This window comes from Sphaeramia orbicularis, chromosome 12 (genome assembly GCF_902148855.1).
Source record: "Sphaeramia orbicularis chromosome 12, fSphaOr1.1, whole genome shotgun sequence".
NCBI lineage: Eukaryota > Metazoa > Chordata > Actinopteri > Kurtiformes > Apogonidae > Sphaeramia > Sphaeramia orbicularis.
Genome location: NC_043968.1, coordinates 5,488,230 through 5,505,902, shown reverse-complemented (window position 1 = coordinate 5,505,902; position 17,673 = coordinate 5,488,230). Strand labels below are relative to the sequence as shown.

The following is a 17,673-nucleotide window of genomic DNA, read 5'->3' as shown; positions in this document are numbered from 1 at the left end:
TAACCACGAAAATTAAAAAAAAAAAAAATTAAATATTAAACAAACAAAAACCAAAAAAATCAAAATAAACAATTAGCAAAAAATACTAAATTAGTTAACAAAAAAGGTAAATTAACTTTAAACAAAAAACTAAACAGACTAATAGCTCCTACAATGAGTCATAGTCTAATGAGTCATAGTTATTCATATGAAAAGATGAACAGGGACTTTGAATTACGTAGGTGGGTTGTCTGTGTTTTACTCATCATTTTCTTTGTTTAGCTGTATCTGTCAGAACCTACGGTAAACCATTTGGTTAAACCTTAAACCTCTTAAAAATAAGCCAAAAAACAAACCCAAAACACACACCCAGAGTTCAAAAATGTATATAAAGTCCTTTATGCGGCCTCATGGTAAAATCCTTGTTAGTGAGTGAATACCTTTGCAGAGGAGGTGCAGGGGCTGTGGGAGGGGCTGCCGAAGCTCATAGAAGAGGAGGAGTTACTGGAGGACAGAGGGTCATCAGAGGTCTGGTTCAGGCCCCGAGAGGCCTTGTCTCTGCCGTGGCCTTTGAGCTTGGATGCACTACCAGGTCTGGGGGAAGAGCACACAGTCAGAACAAAGGACCAGAACTCCCAGGAACAACTCTGCCTGTTCACTGGAGAGTATCAGGCTTTATTACAGAAAAGCCTTTGGTTTGAATTCCACCTGTTCTATTACTGTGTCTGATCAGATGTTAGGAAGAAGCTTTCCTTTCGGATGTTTTCATTCAGACTGGTGCAGCATCAGTGCTACAGATACATGCTTTACAGCACATGAAACAACATTAGAACATTTTGATGTGACATTCTCTGCCTCCAGAACCGATGTGATAAACGATGCCTTCATGAAACCGGCTCGAGTTACTGTGAGTTGAATCCAGATCTGGAGCAGAACTCGTTACCTAAGGTGGAGTGAAACTTTTTTGTGGTGAGTGGGAGAATACAGGTACAAAAAATGAGCATCAAAAAGATAAGTCTAAAACCTGTTTGACTTCATGTTCTATTACCTGTCTTGGTTGAATTCTATGTCTGCTTTTGTGTAACAAATATCAAATCAGAAAATCTAAAGGACTTTTTTGTTTTGCAAAAGCAATACATCAATTAAATATCAGTATTTTTGGTCAAATTGTTGATTATTTTAGTCCATAGCCTTGTCGTTTTGTGAAATAACAGTCTTTAAGGTGACCAAGACCCGGATGAAGATCACCCCGTCTAACAGTGATAAATGACAACCTCATTTTCACATTTTTTAAATTGTTTTTTATTTTACAAAACTTTTTTGGAGGAGCCAAAGGCCAAAGCCAACATAATATTATTATTATTACTTACTATTATATTATTACTGATATATAACCAATTGTACATTTTTTACTATTATCAGGGTTCGTACACATTTTTCAAGGTCAAATTCAAGCACCTTTCAAGCACTTTTAAGGGTCATTTTCAAAGTTTTTCAGTCCAGCACATATTGTTGGGGTAAAATATATATCTACAGGAATACATTTACTTATGATAATTTTTTAAAAACTTTTTTATCACAATGATGTAATTGTATTATGCTATAAACATCTAAAATTATGTTTCATATTAGCAAAAAGTTTAGAAATTAAAGGAGAACACAAAGTTCTATCCAAAAAAAGGGAAACCACTTGACATTCTTCAGGCACAGTCAAACCGAGAATAAGATTAAGATAAAAATTTACCTGGAGTTTAACTGAGAACACCTGCTAATTTTCTTTTAAGACGTAAAGTTTTATTTTTTACCCCGCCCCCCAAAGGGAGAGGCAAGGGGTATTGTTTTTGGTTTGTTTCTTTCTTTGTTTGTTAACACTCTAGCAGCAAAACTATTAGTTGAATTCATACAAAATTGGGTTTATAGATTGCCAGTGACCCAGGATAGATGTCATTACATTTTGGGAAAAGTAGGTCAAAGTTAAAATTTTTTTATGATTTTTAAAAAAAATCTTACCATTTACTTATGATGGGCAAAATACCTGCGAGGGGCGGGGTTTGTTGTGCCTGGCACCACTTGTTCAAAATGTATCACCTCTCTGTAAGTAGCTTTGACTTGGCATCTAACCAGGCAGAGTTAAAATTAAAAATAAATAAATCACATTATAGAGTTACAACTGCAAGGACTTTCAAGCAATTAAACTAAAATCCAAGCACTTTTCAGACCTTGAAAACATAACATTGAAATTCAAGCATTTCAAGCACCCGTATGAACCCTGTATTATATACTTGGGATTAGTACAGTGTAACCGTTAGGGGTGTTAGAAAATATCGGTTCTGCAATATATTGCGATATTTCATTTCACAATACTGTATCGATATATGAGTACTGTATCGATATTTTTAGGTATTTATTCAAATGCAGATATTGCAGAGGTTCACTTTGTTTTTTGTTTTTCTTTATTGTTTATATCTTATTCATTATTATTTAACACTGTTTTATTAAATAAGGTTATTTGAATCATCCTAAAAGCACTTTTTACCATCTGAGAGGCAGATGGTAGTTCTTTTGTTGGGACTGAACTAAAATACTGTTCTGATGTTAGTTCTGAACTAACAGAATCTGAACATTTGAACAGGATCTGAAACTGGAATGTCTGTAAAACAGAATTTCAGTTTGAACAGAGGAAAATTTTGTGATATAACATTAGATCCTGTTGTGATCAAATAAAAATGTGTTTAGTATTTGTACATATTTTTGGTGTAATTCAATTCTTCAAGGAAATAATCATAAAAAAAAGAAACAAACAAAAAATTGCCTTTTTAACAGTATTGTGATATATTGTATCATGATCCTAGTATTGTGATTTGTATCGTATCACCAATTTCTTACCGATACACAGCCCTAGTAACCGTATTTCTAAACCTTCAGTGCTAAAACGAGGCTTAGAGTGTTATAATCAACAATGCTGTATTAAACTAATTAAAGGTTGAAAGGCAGACATTGTTCTGCATCTGACATCTTACAAACTGACTAAAGCAGGATTTTTTGAAATAACAGCCTATGTCAAAACATTTCTGACATTGTATTACAAAAGTGGTCTAGAGTAGATACCTGTCCTTCATGTTCCAAGAGGACAGTTGGGGGTTCTTCTTGTGGTTCTTCATAGAAGTGTGAGTGTGGGGCCCCTCCTGTGATGCCCCGGACAGGGGCTCGAGCCGGGGTCGCCGCCCGATGCCTGTGGGCTGATGCAGACCTGCCTCCTGTTCCTCTGCCATGAGCACCTGGGAAAAATCCAAAGGTTTAGATGATCATATGACACATTGTACTCCCAGTTTTAGTTATGGACAGATTTTGGTGGAGAAAAAAATAGTCCAAAAAAATGTGAAAACCTCTACAAAGTTCATGGGACTCTGCAAAATCCTAAAGATCTACTGAAAATAAGTGTTAAGGTCTTGAATCCCATCATATCATATGTCCTTTCAGCTAACTCTAATTGCTTATCTTTTCACTGGAATAGGGAGAAATATGTATAGAATGTTAAAGAAGGGCAAAGTTATTATGTACCTCAGCAGAAAATAAACAGACACTCAAACTCATTTATTCCCTGTGCCATCAGGCTGTGAAATGAGTCAGATGGAGTAGTCGGTTCTGAATAAACTACGTGTGTCTGTCGATTTACTTACCTGTGTTTTCATCAAGCTGTGCTCACTATATGATGTATGATGTTCAATGTATGTCTGAAATGGTTGATGTCTTAGTGCTTATATTGTCTTTATGATTCACTCTATCTATCTATCTATCTATCTATCTATCTATCTATCTGGCTCCTACAGGTTTCTACAAGTGAAATTTCAGACTTTTTAAGACCTTTTTAAGACTACTTAGAACAGAATTTAATGCCTATTTCACAACCATACTGGCAAAAATTTGTGACTTCCTTGAATTTAGGAAAATGTATTTATTTACTCCAACGCCTTTATTCCCATCATTCTGAGTCATTTCTCACCGAGGGCTGCAAAGTTAATGATAACTGGTTCCTAATTTCAATATAAATTGTCGGGTTGGAGCAGGTGGAACTGAGTCGACTAGCTCGGACATTTAACAAATACATTTAAACACAATACAGCCAACAAGTTTACAGCAACATAACTTAAGACTTACCGTATCAAATTTAAGACGTTTTAAAGACTTTCTTAAGGAATTAAATGCAGATTTGCAAATTCAAGACTTTTAAGACTTTTTAAGGCTCCACAAAAACCCTCCATCCATCCATCTATCCATCCATCCATAAAACTGAAGGATCATTTGTATAAGTGACTAAGCAGAAAAGGACCTTTCATTTGTCAATCATCTAACATTCAGTCTAATACTCAGTTTATTCGATATATTATTGAGCTGTTGGTAAATACAGGCAGACACCAGTAAACATTTAAGCAGCTGTTAGATTATACATGTATGTTTGAACTGATGTACCTGATATGTCTGAATCTGAGTTACTGTGGGAAAGGGTTTTCACAGTTGGCTGCTCACAGTTATGCCTCAAAGGACATAGTGTAAATGCAGATGTTTAATTTTTGACTCCATCTGCTTCTTAGTGCAGTTTTCTCAACTAAAAAAAGCCAACAGGAACTCTAAAGCTGCTCTGTCAGATTCACTGCACTTCTGCTATTTCCTCATAGCACAAAAGCAGTGTTGGACCATTTAACAAGTACCAAGTGTACACAGCACTGACTTCAGGCATGAAAAGACCCTACATTAAGTCTGTACATGGATCACGGATTACCAAGCAAATTATTTCAGGTGCAAAATTTTTAAGAGGTTGATCCATATAAACAGTTTCCACTCGAATGTTGGCACATTTAATATTTCCTTATATTCCAAACACTTTGAAGAAGAAAGTGAATGACATACAGAAACCAACGTGTTGATGAGGGCCTCGTCTTCTTCTTCAGACCGGGGTTTTGAAGGACATCTGATCTTCTTGTTGAACAGATTTTGCCATTTCTGCTTCAGCTCAAACACATTTTCTGCTGCCTGGAAACAAAACAATAAGCCAGAGAAAAAACATCATCTGTCTCACAGCTACACACATTTAATACTATCCTTGTTGAATTTTGGCCCAGTAGTTTTTTTTTTGGGGCTCTTTCTTTGGCACCTGGTTGAAGTCCAAAAAGCAGTTACATGGTCAAAACTTGGTAAAAACACAGTAAAAAAAAAACATAAAGGAAAATCACCTCAACACTGAAAACAAAAGTAAAACCAACAAAACGACAAGGTAAACGATGTTAAAAAAAAAAAAAAAGCCAAAGCTAGCTAAAACTAGCTATTTTTATAGCGAGTGGGTCTCACTCACTGCTCTGTGCTTTGACCCCCCCATTCCACAGGCGGCGGGGAGTGCACCGAGCATGCTCAGACGTCTATGGAAAGAACAAGATCTATTCTATCAGTACGTTTTGAATTTTTTTCCTATTCAGCAAACGGTTGAATTTTTAGGAATATTTAAAATAAATCACATTCAGAACAAGCACCACAGACACATTAGGGGTTAAAGGGTTAAGCTCCATAATTTTGCATACTTTTTGTTTATTCATTCATCCATTCATTCATTTTCTGAACCCGCTTTATCCTCACTAGGGTCACAGCGGTCGCTGGAGCCTGTCCCAGCTACTTATGGGCAAAGGCGGGGTTCACCCTGTACAAGTTGCCAGTTCATCTCAGGGCTGAACATATAGAGACAAACAATCACTCTCGCATTCACACCTATGGGCAATTTAGATTAACCAATTAACCTATCAGTGCATGTCTTTGGGTGGTGGGAGGAGCCAGAGTACCCGGAGAGAACATGCAAACTCCACACAGAAAGGTCCCAACACCATTGAATGGTGTTGGAATCAAACCCAAGACCTTCCTGCTATGAGGCACAAGTGCTACCCTCTGCACCACAGTGTCGCCAACTTTTTGTTTATTTCACAATACATTAAGTCTAATGTTTTGGTCTTATGTGTTCAATTATTTGAAAACAGATCATACTGGCCATCAGAGTGAAACAGGATTAATGTTGGAGCCAAAATACATTTTTGTTCGCTTATTCCTCTTTTTTGTTTTGACCTTAATTAATAATTGTTTAGTGGGTGTGGCTGTAATGATCATCACATGTGCAATTCATCATGGGTGTTGGTATGGGTGTTGCAAGGTTATATATTACCTGCTGTGTGAGGTGGGCGGGGTGTGTGTAAGGATAGCCCCAAACAATTTTCTGACCGTGAGACACAGAGTAAATTAAGTTGGTTGGCATTTTCAGTGTTTTTTATGTTAAGGAGCCTATTTTGTTTATTTATAGAAAGTATATGGAACAACAATTGTGACCTATAATGAACACTTGGACTTGATATCAGTGAATGGATTGGCATATCCAAAGACAAAGAAAACCAGCCAGACATTCATTCATGCACGTGTCAAAAAATACACCAGGTTGAACCGTTCCACACCATAGTAGTGGCTAAAGGTAAAGCCACCACAATTAATATGACGAGGCAATGCTAACTCACCTGTCTGTCCATCGCAAAGACAATCCACTGATCAATCTGCAACTCAGACAGGTCCTCTGCCTCCCCATCACTGTCATCATTCAGCTGACTGCATGAAGGAGACACTGTGGGCACAAAAAGAGGCTGAATGAACACACACAGGCGTCTAAGGGACAGTCAAAAGTTTGTCTCATTCAGTTAACAGCTCTACTACCTCTTTGAGCAGCAGGGTTCAGGGCAGAACTGGGTAGTTTAACGCCTCCTGAAAATATTGCTACAGTGATATGAGTGACCAAAGAGCAGCACCGCACACTGGCCATCCTGTGGCCTCGTCTCATCTCGTCATAGAGGAGCCAGTCTGTGGGAAGGGCCTGAGCTGCCGTGGCTGGGCTGACCTGAAGAGTCACAACATTGAAAATAAGGACAGTTCATTTATACTAGTATATGCAATTAACCCTTCTGTTTACCCTCTCAGATTCAGTGGCATCAACCGAGATGAACGCGGTTTAACCCATAAAGACCCAATGCTACTTTTGTGTCAGTTCCCAAATGAATTTTTCTCTCTGTTTAAGCTTTCTTTTTTTTTTTTTTTGAAATTATCTTTTTTATTAGAAAGGCAAATGTCCGTCACATACATTAATTACAGAATCATTCAAGAAAACACAATAGGATGGATACAGAAAGTTTCGATCATTATATCCATATTGCCCTTCTATAATTTCTTTTCATGGACCATTAATTTTGGTTGAAACATTAACACAACAAAACAGAACAGAACAGGGGAGCGCACCAGCTCATCCAATCCCAACCTCACATAAAAGCAGACAGATTCACACAAAGCACAAATACAATCAAATGAAATCAGATCTGATTGGTTTTACACACTCAGTCCATTTGGACCAGATATTATAACATTTTTCTTTTTCAACTCTGACGGAAAAGGACATCTTCTCCATAACATAAATCTCATAGACAATTCCAATCCATTCATTAATGGTGGGTGGTTCTACTTTGAACCATTTCCTTGTAACAGATTTCTTACTGGCTGCGAACGTATAGCCAATAATTTTTTGTCTTTAATGTTCCATGACTCAAACAGTAGATACAAATACATGGTTTCACAATGTTTACATTAAATACATTTTGTATGTGTTTGTGAATCTCTTCCTAGTAAGGTCTTATAACTGGACAGTCCCAAAAATATGGAAGTGGTTGGCTCCATTAGACCCACAAAGTCTCCAACAAGCTATTTAAGCTTTCTTAAGTGATTTATTACCATTTATTATAATATTATCCTCTATATTTTGCATGTTTCACTGTAAATCATGTATTTTCCTATATTTAATTTCTTATATTTAATTTAGATGTTCATGAAAACTCAATATAAATTCAAAGGTTGTTATATCAAAATAAATAAAACTGAAGAAAAAGTGACTTTTTCAGCAAAATATATCAATAACAAAACATAAACCCAGTGTGTCCATCCACTGTCACTGATCCAATTCCATGGGTTTTACTGGAGAATCAATGTTGTAGAATGTTGTTACTGTGTTTCCACAGTAACTACGGAGCCTCTGAACGCCCAAATGGGTCATATCTAACGACCATGAAAAGATGAAGAACTGTATTTTACACCAATTATTTACATGTATTGACAGAATTAGTGGATCATAAGATATTAAACATTTTATATCAGTAGATGCTGCTGGTCACCAGTGGATGTTTGGGACTTTATGGGTTAAAATGAGTGAATGCAGATTTGAAATGAACCAGAGCTGATGCAAAATGTGGAAAAAAAGTAAACACTGACGGTTCTCCTACCTCCTTCAAATGTATCTGGCTCAGGATAGAAGTGGGGTGGAAGTGGACCTTCTTCTCTTTGTCACTGGACAGAACAGAGGACTTATCGATATGGACCAGGTTTGGGTACATACCAGCCACCAGGGCTGCCTTCACCACAGCCCAGTTCTCAGAGTTCACGTTCACATCACGTATATCACTGGCACCACGGGTCCGTACAAAGCCTGGGGGGAAGTTTCAATAAGTCATATTTTATGGGCAAATGCAGGGATGTCAAACTCATTTTAGTGCAGGGGCCATATGCAGCTCAATCTGATCTGAAGTAAGCTGGACCAGTAAAATAATAAGACAATAACCTATAAATAATGTCAACTCTAAACTTTTCTCTTTTTTTAGAATGATAAAAGTAAAATTACTGACATTTCTTTAGAAAAATAAGCACAATTCTAATATTATACCTCAGCTTCTCATTTGTACATATGCATTACAACTAACAGATCACAGTAGATGTAAAAATACACAAAACATTTAGTAACAGGCAGAATATTGTTAAAATTACAGGCTGCATATGCTTGTTCATGACATTCCTTTTTTTGTGAAAGAATAGTTCGGAAAAAACAAAAAATTTGAAATTGTCATTATTATGTCATTATCTATTTATTTTACTGGTCCAACTCACTTGCGATGACATTGATCACATTGGGCTGAATGTTTTGACACCCTTGGTTGTAAATACCTTTTTTATTTTATTTTGCATTTCACAAATTAGTCCCATGGGCTGGATTGGACCGATCAGTGGGCCAGTTGTGGCCCATGGGCTATATATTTAACACCCGTGGGCTAATGGATGAATAATGTTTGTGAGATATTACTGAGAGTTGTTGCTACTTGTAATGTAGTGTATGTAAAGGAGATAATGATGCCAAGGAAATCTAAGGGACTATGTTTGTTGCCACATCTAGTGAAGAGACAAAAAAACAGATAAGGATGACCAGTGTTACTGACCGAGGGCACGGAGCTGCCCCATCAGCTGAGTCCTCATGCCCAGTATCATATCCATGGTGGCCTGAGAAAGGAAATTCTCTTCACAGAAAGCCCGTTCCCAGCCTTCAGAGCAAGCTCTCTGCCATGCCTGATACACAAAAGACAGAAAAAAAGATAACATATCGAGAGCTAATGAGTTAGTCCTGTTTTCTGTATCCAATAGTTTTAGAGTAGAAGTGGTGCAATGAGCCGTGAATAAAGTAGAGGAAGTTGGATTCATATTTGCCTGATCAATCAGTTTATCCTCAAACACTATTATCTTTCAGAGACACTTTTGGAATGCTTGATAATTTCAATTTAGAGGATTGAATGTGGCCATTCATATCAGTTTGTTGTTAAATAAGTGTCTTTCACAGAGACACAAAGAGAGAAATTCATATATACACTATTTTGTCAACACCCTTACAGAGGTCAGTCATACATCCATTTAAATGTACCTATAGGCCTTCAAAGAAAGGATGTATCTTTTGCATTATTTTGACTTAAAAACGACCACAAACAGTGTAAAGTAGTATACACCTCAAAATGTGGAGAAATAATCATTCTGCTTTGAATTTAAAATTTATTCACAATAATCTCTTGGTGTGATTTGCACGATTTAACACTTTGTTAATTATTGTAAGTAAGTACATTTTATTCATAGAGCACTTTTCACAGACAGAGTCACAAAGTGCTTTACAGTGCAAAGCAAAAATAAACAGTACAAATAAAATACAATTAAAATACCATTTAAACACAATAAAATCCAATTAAAGTCCAATTAAAATATGATAAATACATGAAGTGCAATCAGTTCGTGGCAGCCCTGAGTCAGTTGGGAAATTCAAAAGCCTGCTTGAACAGGAGTGTTTTGAGGTGTTTTTTCAAATTCTCTACAGAGTCCATGGACTGTAAGTGTAGAGGCAGGTCATTCCAAAGACACGGTGCTACAGCTTTAAAAGACCTGTCACCCCGTGTGCTATTGATCCAAAGTGTCTTTATATATAGAAGTTAGTAATAAATATACAGTGGTACATTCTTCCTATCAAATCAAATCAATTTTTTTTTTATATAGCACCAATTCATAACAAAAGTTATTGCATGGCACTTTACATTTAGAGCTGGTCCAAGCAGACTTTCCTATGACATGGTCTTCTACATACCTGAAAGGCTCTGAGCAGGCCCATGTGGTCACTGAAGGAGTTGGAGGTGAAGGCTTTTCGGCACTTTAAAGCAGCTTGCTTGTGAGAGCCCTGTGCCGGTAGAATAAAAGGGTCGCGGTAGGCCAGGATGCAGGCGATGGTCAGTATGGGGTCCAGACACTTGAGCACCACAGCACATAACACCATCTTGCCTAAATGGGGTTCTAAAGGCAGGTCAGCCAGATGGTAGCCCAGATCAGTCAGATTTTCATCCTGGTCCATAGCATCAATGGCCTGCAGACAGAGGTGGAAGGAAACAGTTTTTGTTTTCATAATGAAAGTACTCAACCTGCTCAAAGAAGTAGCTCACATACACATACACACACACACACACACACACACACACACACTTCATTGGGTTCGCTTTAGCTTTGATTACATGATGCATTCACTGTGGCACCATTTATGCAATGTCCCAACCTTTGAACATCCCAAAGATCCTCAATAGGGTTCAGGTCTGGCTAATCCATGTGTTAAATGATGTCTCACGCTCCTTGAATCACTCTTTCATAATTTGAGGCTGATGAATCCTGGCATTGTCCAATCTATGGTTGTTTATGAAATGAGGAACTACTCACTGCATCGGTTAGGGTTAAAAGAACTCATTTACAGCTGAAACATTCATCTCTACAGTAATTATCCAATGGAAGGACCGGAACTATTTGCTCAGTTAAATCCAGCTGAAGGACTTTTTTGGCCAGGCTGTGTAGTTCATGCATGAATGAGAAAATTAGTGGAAAATGTGACAATCAGGAGGACTTCTGTCAAAGAACACTGCAAAAAAAAAAAGAAAACTGCTCAAAAAAAATACAGAAATAAAATGAGAGACGTTTTACATACAACTAGCAAAATTATCTATTAAGGATGAAAAGAACAAGAACATTTCAGTAGCCGAGATTTTTAAGACCCTGCAGCTCTTAAAACTAGTGCAGCCAGACTGAGATTAAGTACATTTGTCAAGATACAAATTTTCTCCTATTTTCTGAAGTTCTAAGGAGATTAAATTAATTAATTAAGAAATTAAAATGTATGCTCTATATATTCTCTTGTATGTAGAGCAGGGATGTCAAACTCATTTTAGTTCAGAGGCCACATTCATCCCAATATGATCTGAAGTGGACCAAACCAGTAAAACAGTAACAGGGAAAAAAGTACAATTACATTATGAAAAGGTTTATATCTACTAAGTTTCCTTAAAAATGTGAATAACATGAAAAATCTGATATGTCTTAAGAAAAATGATTGCAATTTTAATAATATTATGCCTCAGTTTATCATTTACACATGTACATTACAACTTACAGATCACAGTGGATCTACAAATACACAAAACATTTAGTAACAGGAAGAATATTGTTAAAATCACACTTATTTTGGCAGCAAGTAAAAAGACCACTATAAAATACTGGCTGAAGAGAGAATGTCCACCGATGACTGTCTTTATCAATATTGTAAACATCTCCATTTAGTAGAACAGATGACTCACACAATACGACTTCAGAGAGAACTGGGTGAAGAACTTTGGGAAAAATGGCACAGTTACATAACCTGTGAGACAAATTTGTAAACCATTAAGTGTAAAAATTGTGCTGTTTGTCTAAGCAACGCGATCTTTGTAACCCCTTAACCTCATGACCTCTTTGTTTTTTTGGTTCTGAATCTGTAAAAAAAAATATCATAAAGAGTTAAAAGACTTTAAGACATTTGAAGTTGTTGTGAAAGGATAGTTTGTAAATGTGAACATTTTCATGTAATTTTACTTTTTTGCACTGAAACAAAGAGAAAAAAATGGAGTTGTCATTATTTCTAGGTTATTATGATAGTATTTAATGGTCTGATCCACTTGAGATCACATTGGTCTGTATGTAGAACCTAAGCTAAAATGATTTTAAAATCCTTGATTGTTAATATCGTCAGTGTAATTCTTGTATTTCACAAATTCATCCCATGGACCAGACTGAACCCTTTGGTGGGCCAGCTTTGGCCCACAGGCCGCATGTTTGACACCTGTGATCTAGAGGGTAAAAAAAAAGCTTTGCAGTTCTGGTAATTCTAGATTCAAGCTTTCAAACTTCAGCACAGGTCATGGCAAAAATTCCATCCTAACACTTCAGCATATTGTAAATCAAATAGTCTGAGTGGAAAAGAGACTTCAACATCTAGTCCTCACTGTGTGTTTAAGAACAAACAAAAACCTACCCTGTGACAGTTTTGGACACTCACAGGTGTTTTCAGACAGGAAGGAGGTTTAACACTAATGTGTGTGTTTTTTGTGTAACATGAGAATAAAGTGAGGCTGGGGACATGTTACCTTCAGCCTCTGCACTGCGTTTTTGATTGCATGAGCAGATGGAGGCTGTGGAGCTTTGGACAGAAACTCAGCCACTGTACATGAGGTGGGAGCCAACAGTTTGGTCTGCAGACACAGCTCCTTTGGCAAACAAAATGACAGAATTACAGTTAGTAGGATTATCACAACATTAAAAACCATTACACAACAGTGACAACAAGACAGAGAAGATTTCAGCCAAAGCACTGACCCCAAATTTGACAACTGAGATGATATGAACAAAATTGCATTGATGGTTGGTGCCATTGCTCTAAAAAGGGGTCACTGATTCTTGCTTTAAAAGAAAAGTGGTGTACCAAAAATCTATAATGGAGGAACAATAATTTAGAGTTAAAATAAACTTTAATATCCCAAATGACCTTGGCATAAGCGCATTATATAGTAAATTCTGCTTAAGTTACTATAAAGAACTATAAATTTACACAAGTGAAAAAGTAAGCAGACCTTATTAATACCCCCACCTGGTCACACAACACTTTGCCCATCCTGCTTACTGATACCCTGCCTACCCAGGGATTAATTTTGTGTCTTAACTTTCCATCTTTTAAAAAAAATTTAAAAAATGTATTTAAAAAAAATGCAAAAATTGAGAGAAAGGCACATGTAAAGAATGTGTGTGTGAAATGTGAAAAAACTGGGTGAAACCCTCCTGTTACATGTATATATGACATACCCCTGCCCAGGGGTATAATAACAATAATACCCCTGCAGCTGAGGGGCAAACGGTTTTCAGGTAAGGGAATATCAGAAAACTACACACTGATATATATATGTAAAATGTTATGTACCTGCAGTGCCATCCGCAGCAGCTGTGGAACCTGAAACTCCAGCATGTTGTTAAACCTGAGTCGACTGAAAAGATGGAAGCAAATTCCTGGTCTGCAGCGTCCAGCTCTGTGAGTCCGAATGGAAACAGAGGTTTCAACTCAGAGGGTTTCACATTCTCACACATTGATTAGTTTATGTAATATCAGATTCAACATGTTTTTTTTCCTTAACGCGTTTTTTTAAATAGAACAAAACAAGCTGGGTGTGGTCCAAAAAAGGGGTCAGTTCCGTATATATGAGCGGTACAATATAGATTATGTTTTGTACAATACAATATAATACAATGGGAGCTAGGAAAAAGAAAAAAGGAGGACCGTTTTTATACAAGATTCAACATGTGTTGACATGACTGGAAATTCAGAGAATGTACACTATAGACTTTACCTTCCTTTTCTTTGTAAAGCACTGGCCTTTGAGACCCAAACTGTCTTCAACATTGACGCGTGGCTCAGAGTGTCGTAGGACTTCTACAACAGGAAAAACATTTCATCAGCTCAATCACAGACCACATTTACAAAATGTGTCTACCAACAAAACATGTCAGTTTGTCACTGTGAACTCAGCTCCTTTACCTCTTTGACCTTCCCCGAGTCGATGACGAAGACAACATCGTTAATGGTGATACTCGTCTCAGCGATGTTGGTAGAAAGAATCTCAAAAAGGAAAAAAAAAAGAAAGTCTGTTTAGTTTGTTAAATCTATCATGGAGTAATTAGATTACAAACAAAAAATCAGCAGAAATTCTATCAAGTAAAAGTCAAAACAATTGAGTATTTTAAACAATTATTTTCATTTTGATTACAGATTGAATTAAAAAGGAAGATAAACACTTTGCTTTAACTTAGGGGTGTCAAACATACAGTCCGCGGGCCAAAACCAGCCCGCCAAAGGGTACAATCCAGCCTGTGGGATGAATTTGTAGAAGATATTAACAGTCATGGATGTCAAAATCATTTAAGTTCAGGTTCCACATACAGAACAATGTGATCTGACGTGGGTCAGACCATTTAATGTTATACTAATAACCTATAAATAATGACAACTTCAACATTTTATCTTTATTTTAGTGTAAAAAAGTAAAATTACATAAACATATTTACATTTACCTACCTTTTCATAAAAAATGTGAATAACCTGAAACATCTAAAGGTAAGTGCAATTTTACCAATAATTTGCCTGTTACAAAAAGTTTTGTGTGTTTGAGGTAAGATTTAAGTTGTAATGCACATGTTTAATGATTAACAGGCATAATATTGTTAAAACTGCAAGTATATTTGTTAAGAAATTCCAGGTCTTCATGGTTCTTAATGTTATTCATATCTTTTTAAAGGATACCATGTAGATGTAAACATTTTAATAAGGTAATTTTACTTTTCTCACTCTAAAACCGAAAAAAGTTGGGAGTTGTCATTATTTCTAGGTTATTTTGGTATTATTTTACTGGTCCGGCCCACTTCAGATCATATTGAACTGTATGCGTCCTCACACCCCTGCTTTAAGTCTATGTTTGTGGATTGAACAGAGAGTAAACATGTTGTCAGTGACATCGTAGACTCACTATCTTCCTCACACCGGGTGGAGATGTCTTCATGGCTTTCTTCTGATCTATCGTCTGCATGTCTGAATGTAGAGTGAACACCTGGTACCTGACAGACATTACACTATATTTAGACACACTATGCAGGTTACGCTGCTCATTAAAAACATGAAAACACGGATCCTATTCCCACTTTTAGACATCTCTTTTCCTGTGACATCTTTCAGGTCAATCAAGCTCATTATGATGATGAACACGACTCATGAGCACAGCTGTCGTTGACTTAACCGTGAATCAAAACCTCTTTACAAATGAGAGATTTTAGGAGGCAATTTACTGAATACAGTGACTTACGAAGTGATACTAAATAAACCAGTGCAAATCTCTGGGCTATGACTCAATACTTTACCTCAAAATATGATGATTATAAGCCTCTGGAAGGTTACTTTGACACCAACATATGAAGATAATTATACACAGTAAAGTGATTAGACATCTGAAAGGAGAGTCTGTATGTGGAGGAATGAAAATCTCACAGAACTTGAATTATTACATATGTTGAAATGTAACCGAACAACTATGCATCTAACTTATGATGCCCATTTTACTCTGATTTTGGCTTTTAAGTCTTTCATTCTTACATTAATAATGAACAGTTTCTTGAATTTCCACTCAAACAAGGCAGGAAATCACAAAGTTGAGCTGGGGATGATGAAAAATTCCACAGATAAATATTTAGTAAAGAATTTATTAGGTGAAAAAGTCACTTTACAATTATTGTGGGATATACTGCAGTTGCAACTGGACTGTATTTGCTTGATTATAAAGGAAAAGTGCACTAATAATTAATCATTTAGAAATATGCCCCCCCCCCAACTCAAATGTACACATTTAGTTTGTAAAAAAAAAACAAAAAAAAAACACAGATAGTTAGAAACTTAAAAAAAAGTAGACTTTCTTTCCATAATGCCATCACCAATGATGCAAAGGCTGACATTGTGATTCAGTTAATTGCAGTTTTAATTTTGACCTGATAATGTGATGATGACAGAAAGTGATGATAGCCATCATTTCATTTTATGTCACAGATCATGCATTATAAAGTATTTCAGACAAACGTTCTTCTATCCCTCTGACAAACCTTTACCTTTCAGTGTGGATGGAGAATCTTTTGTCATCATACAGGATAAGGTGCCTGAGTGACACTATTTCATCATATCCAGGAAGAAAAACCAGAATGGCACCTAAAGACGAAATACATAAAACAAAAAATAATTTAAAAAAGACGTAAAATCTAATAATTTTCATATAATGCAGGATTTGTCTGTCAGATTTTAATGTATACCTCACATACTGTATAGTACAATGGCCATTTTACCTTTTTATTCACAAATTATATCAATCTGCAACAGAATTTTTTCCTGTGATGCATGTTAATTCCTATCAGTGCAGTTTCTGTTCTGCTCACCTTCAGTAGTGGTGGAGCAGATGTTGTGCAGCAGGTCCATGATGAGATCCAGGTCAACATACTCATCATCAAAGCTGTGGTGGTACAGTTTGAGCAGCTCATTGTCTTCAGTGTTTGTCTCTCCACTGGCGTCCTGCACCAGGGCCACCTCGTCCAGCCTACTGTCCTTCACCAGGGGCCTGGACAGGACAGGACAGGTTCAAGAAGGTGGAAGTGATCTCAAGTCTTCCAACAAATTCTGCATCTTAAATTACTTCCTCCTCTCCTGACGCATGATCATTTCATAGTCAGTTAAATTGACAGCTTTAGTGTCTATATATACATTTCAGTTTACTCATCATATGGTGTTTCTTTTGTGTTTTGACATGAATAAATACTCACATGGAGGACTTGAGTAGGTCTATGGCATCCGTTTGGTCAAAGTGTTTAGCAAAGTCTAAAGCAGTCCTGAAATAAGATGAAAGAAATCAGTGAAACTCAGTGAAACGTACAGAATCAAGTATGTGCTAATGCTGGGAAGTGGACTTTAAAAGGCACAACACAGGTTCAGGTTTAAGATGAAGGATGGCCTACCATCCATTGGATGCTTTTATGTTGATATCGGCCCCCAAACTGAGCAGCTGCTGCATCTGTGGGAGGAACCCTTGACCTGCTGCCACCATCAGAGCTGTGGTTCCTGTCACACTGTGGGTGTAGTCCACTGTGGAAAAGACAATAGAAATGATTTAGGCAGGAGAACACACAAACAGGCCTGTGCCCAGAGGTTTAGGAATCCATTTTCAGTTGCCTTTTTTTCTTTTTTGTTGAAACAGAATATTGCTGTTAACTAACGAAGGGCAGGTGAAGCCTGAGGAAGCACTGAGGCTTTCTTTACAGTTGTGCCGAAAAAGATTCAAAACTTCAAGGCTTCAGTGACAGTGATATCTGGTGGCTAACTGAAGTCATAGCAACCTGTCAAGAGCA

The 17,673-nt window shown here is 36.9% G+C and overlaps 1 protein-coding gene across 5 annotated transcripts in view; it reads right to left on the bottom strand.

The window, feature by feature from the left end:
* Positions 1–17,673, bottom strand: part of ythdc2 (YTH domain containing 2) — a 34,628-nt gene that overhangs the window by 4,849 nt on the left and 12,106 nt on the right. For all 5 annotated transcript variants that reach the window (XM_030150145.1, XM_030150143.1, XM_030150144.1 and 2 more), the window contains 17 exons: positions 17,284–17,410; positions 17,092–17,157; positions 16,711–16,889; positions 16,390–16,486; positions 15,264–15,351; positions 14,279–14,359; positions 14,091–14,173; positions 13,667–13,772; positions 12,840–12,959; positions 10,490–10,762; positions 9,309–9,435; positions 8,325–8,527; positions 6,718–6,898; positions 6,525–6,628; positions 4,888–5,010; positions 3,088–3,257; positions 420–573 (listed from right to left, as the gene is read on the bottom strand). In XM_030150145.1, coding sequence (XP_030006005.1) covers positions 420–573; positions 3,088–3,257; positions 4,888–5,010; positions 6,525–6,628; positions 6,718–6,898; positions 8,325–8,527; positions 9,309–9,435; positions 10,490–10,762; positions 12,840–12,959; positions 13,667–13,772; positions 14,091–14,173; positions 14,279–14,359; positions 15,264–15,351; positions 16,390–16,486; positions 16,711–16,889; positions 17,092–17,157; positions 17,284–17,410 — 2,282 coding nt within the window. The remainder of the gene's footprint in view (positions 1–419; positions 574–3,087; positions 3,258–4,887; positions 5,011–6,524; positions 6,629–6,717; positions 6,899–8,324; positions 8,528–9,308; positions 9,436–10,489; positions 10,763–12,839; positions 12,960–13,666; positions 13,773–14,090; positions 14,174–14,278; positions 14,360–15,263; positions 15,352–16,389; positions 16,487–16,710; positions 16,890–17,091; positions 17,158–17,283; positions 17,411–17,673) is intronic.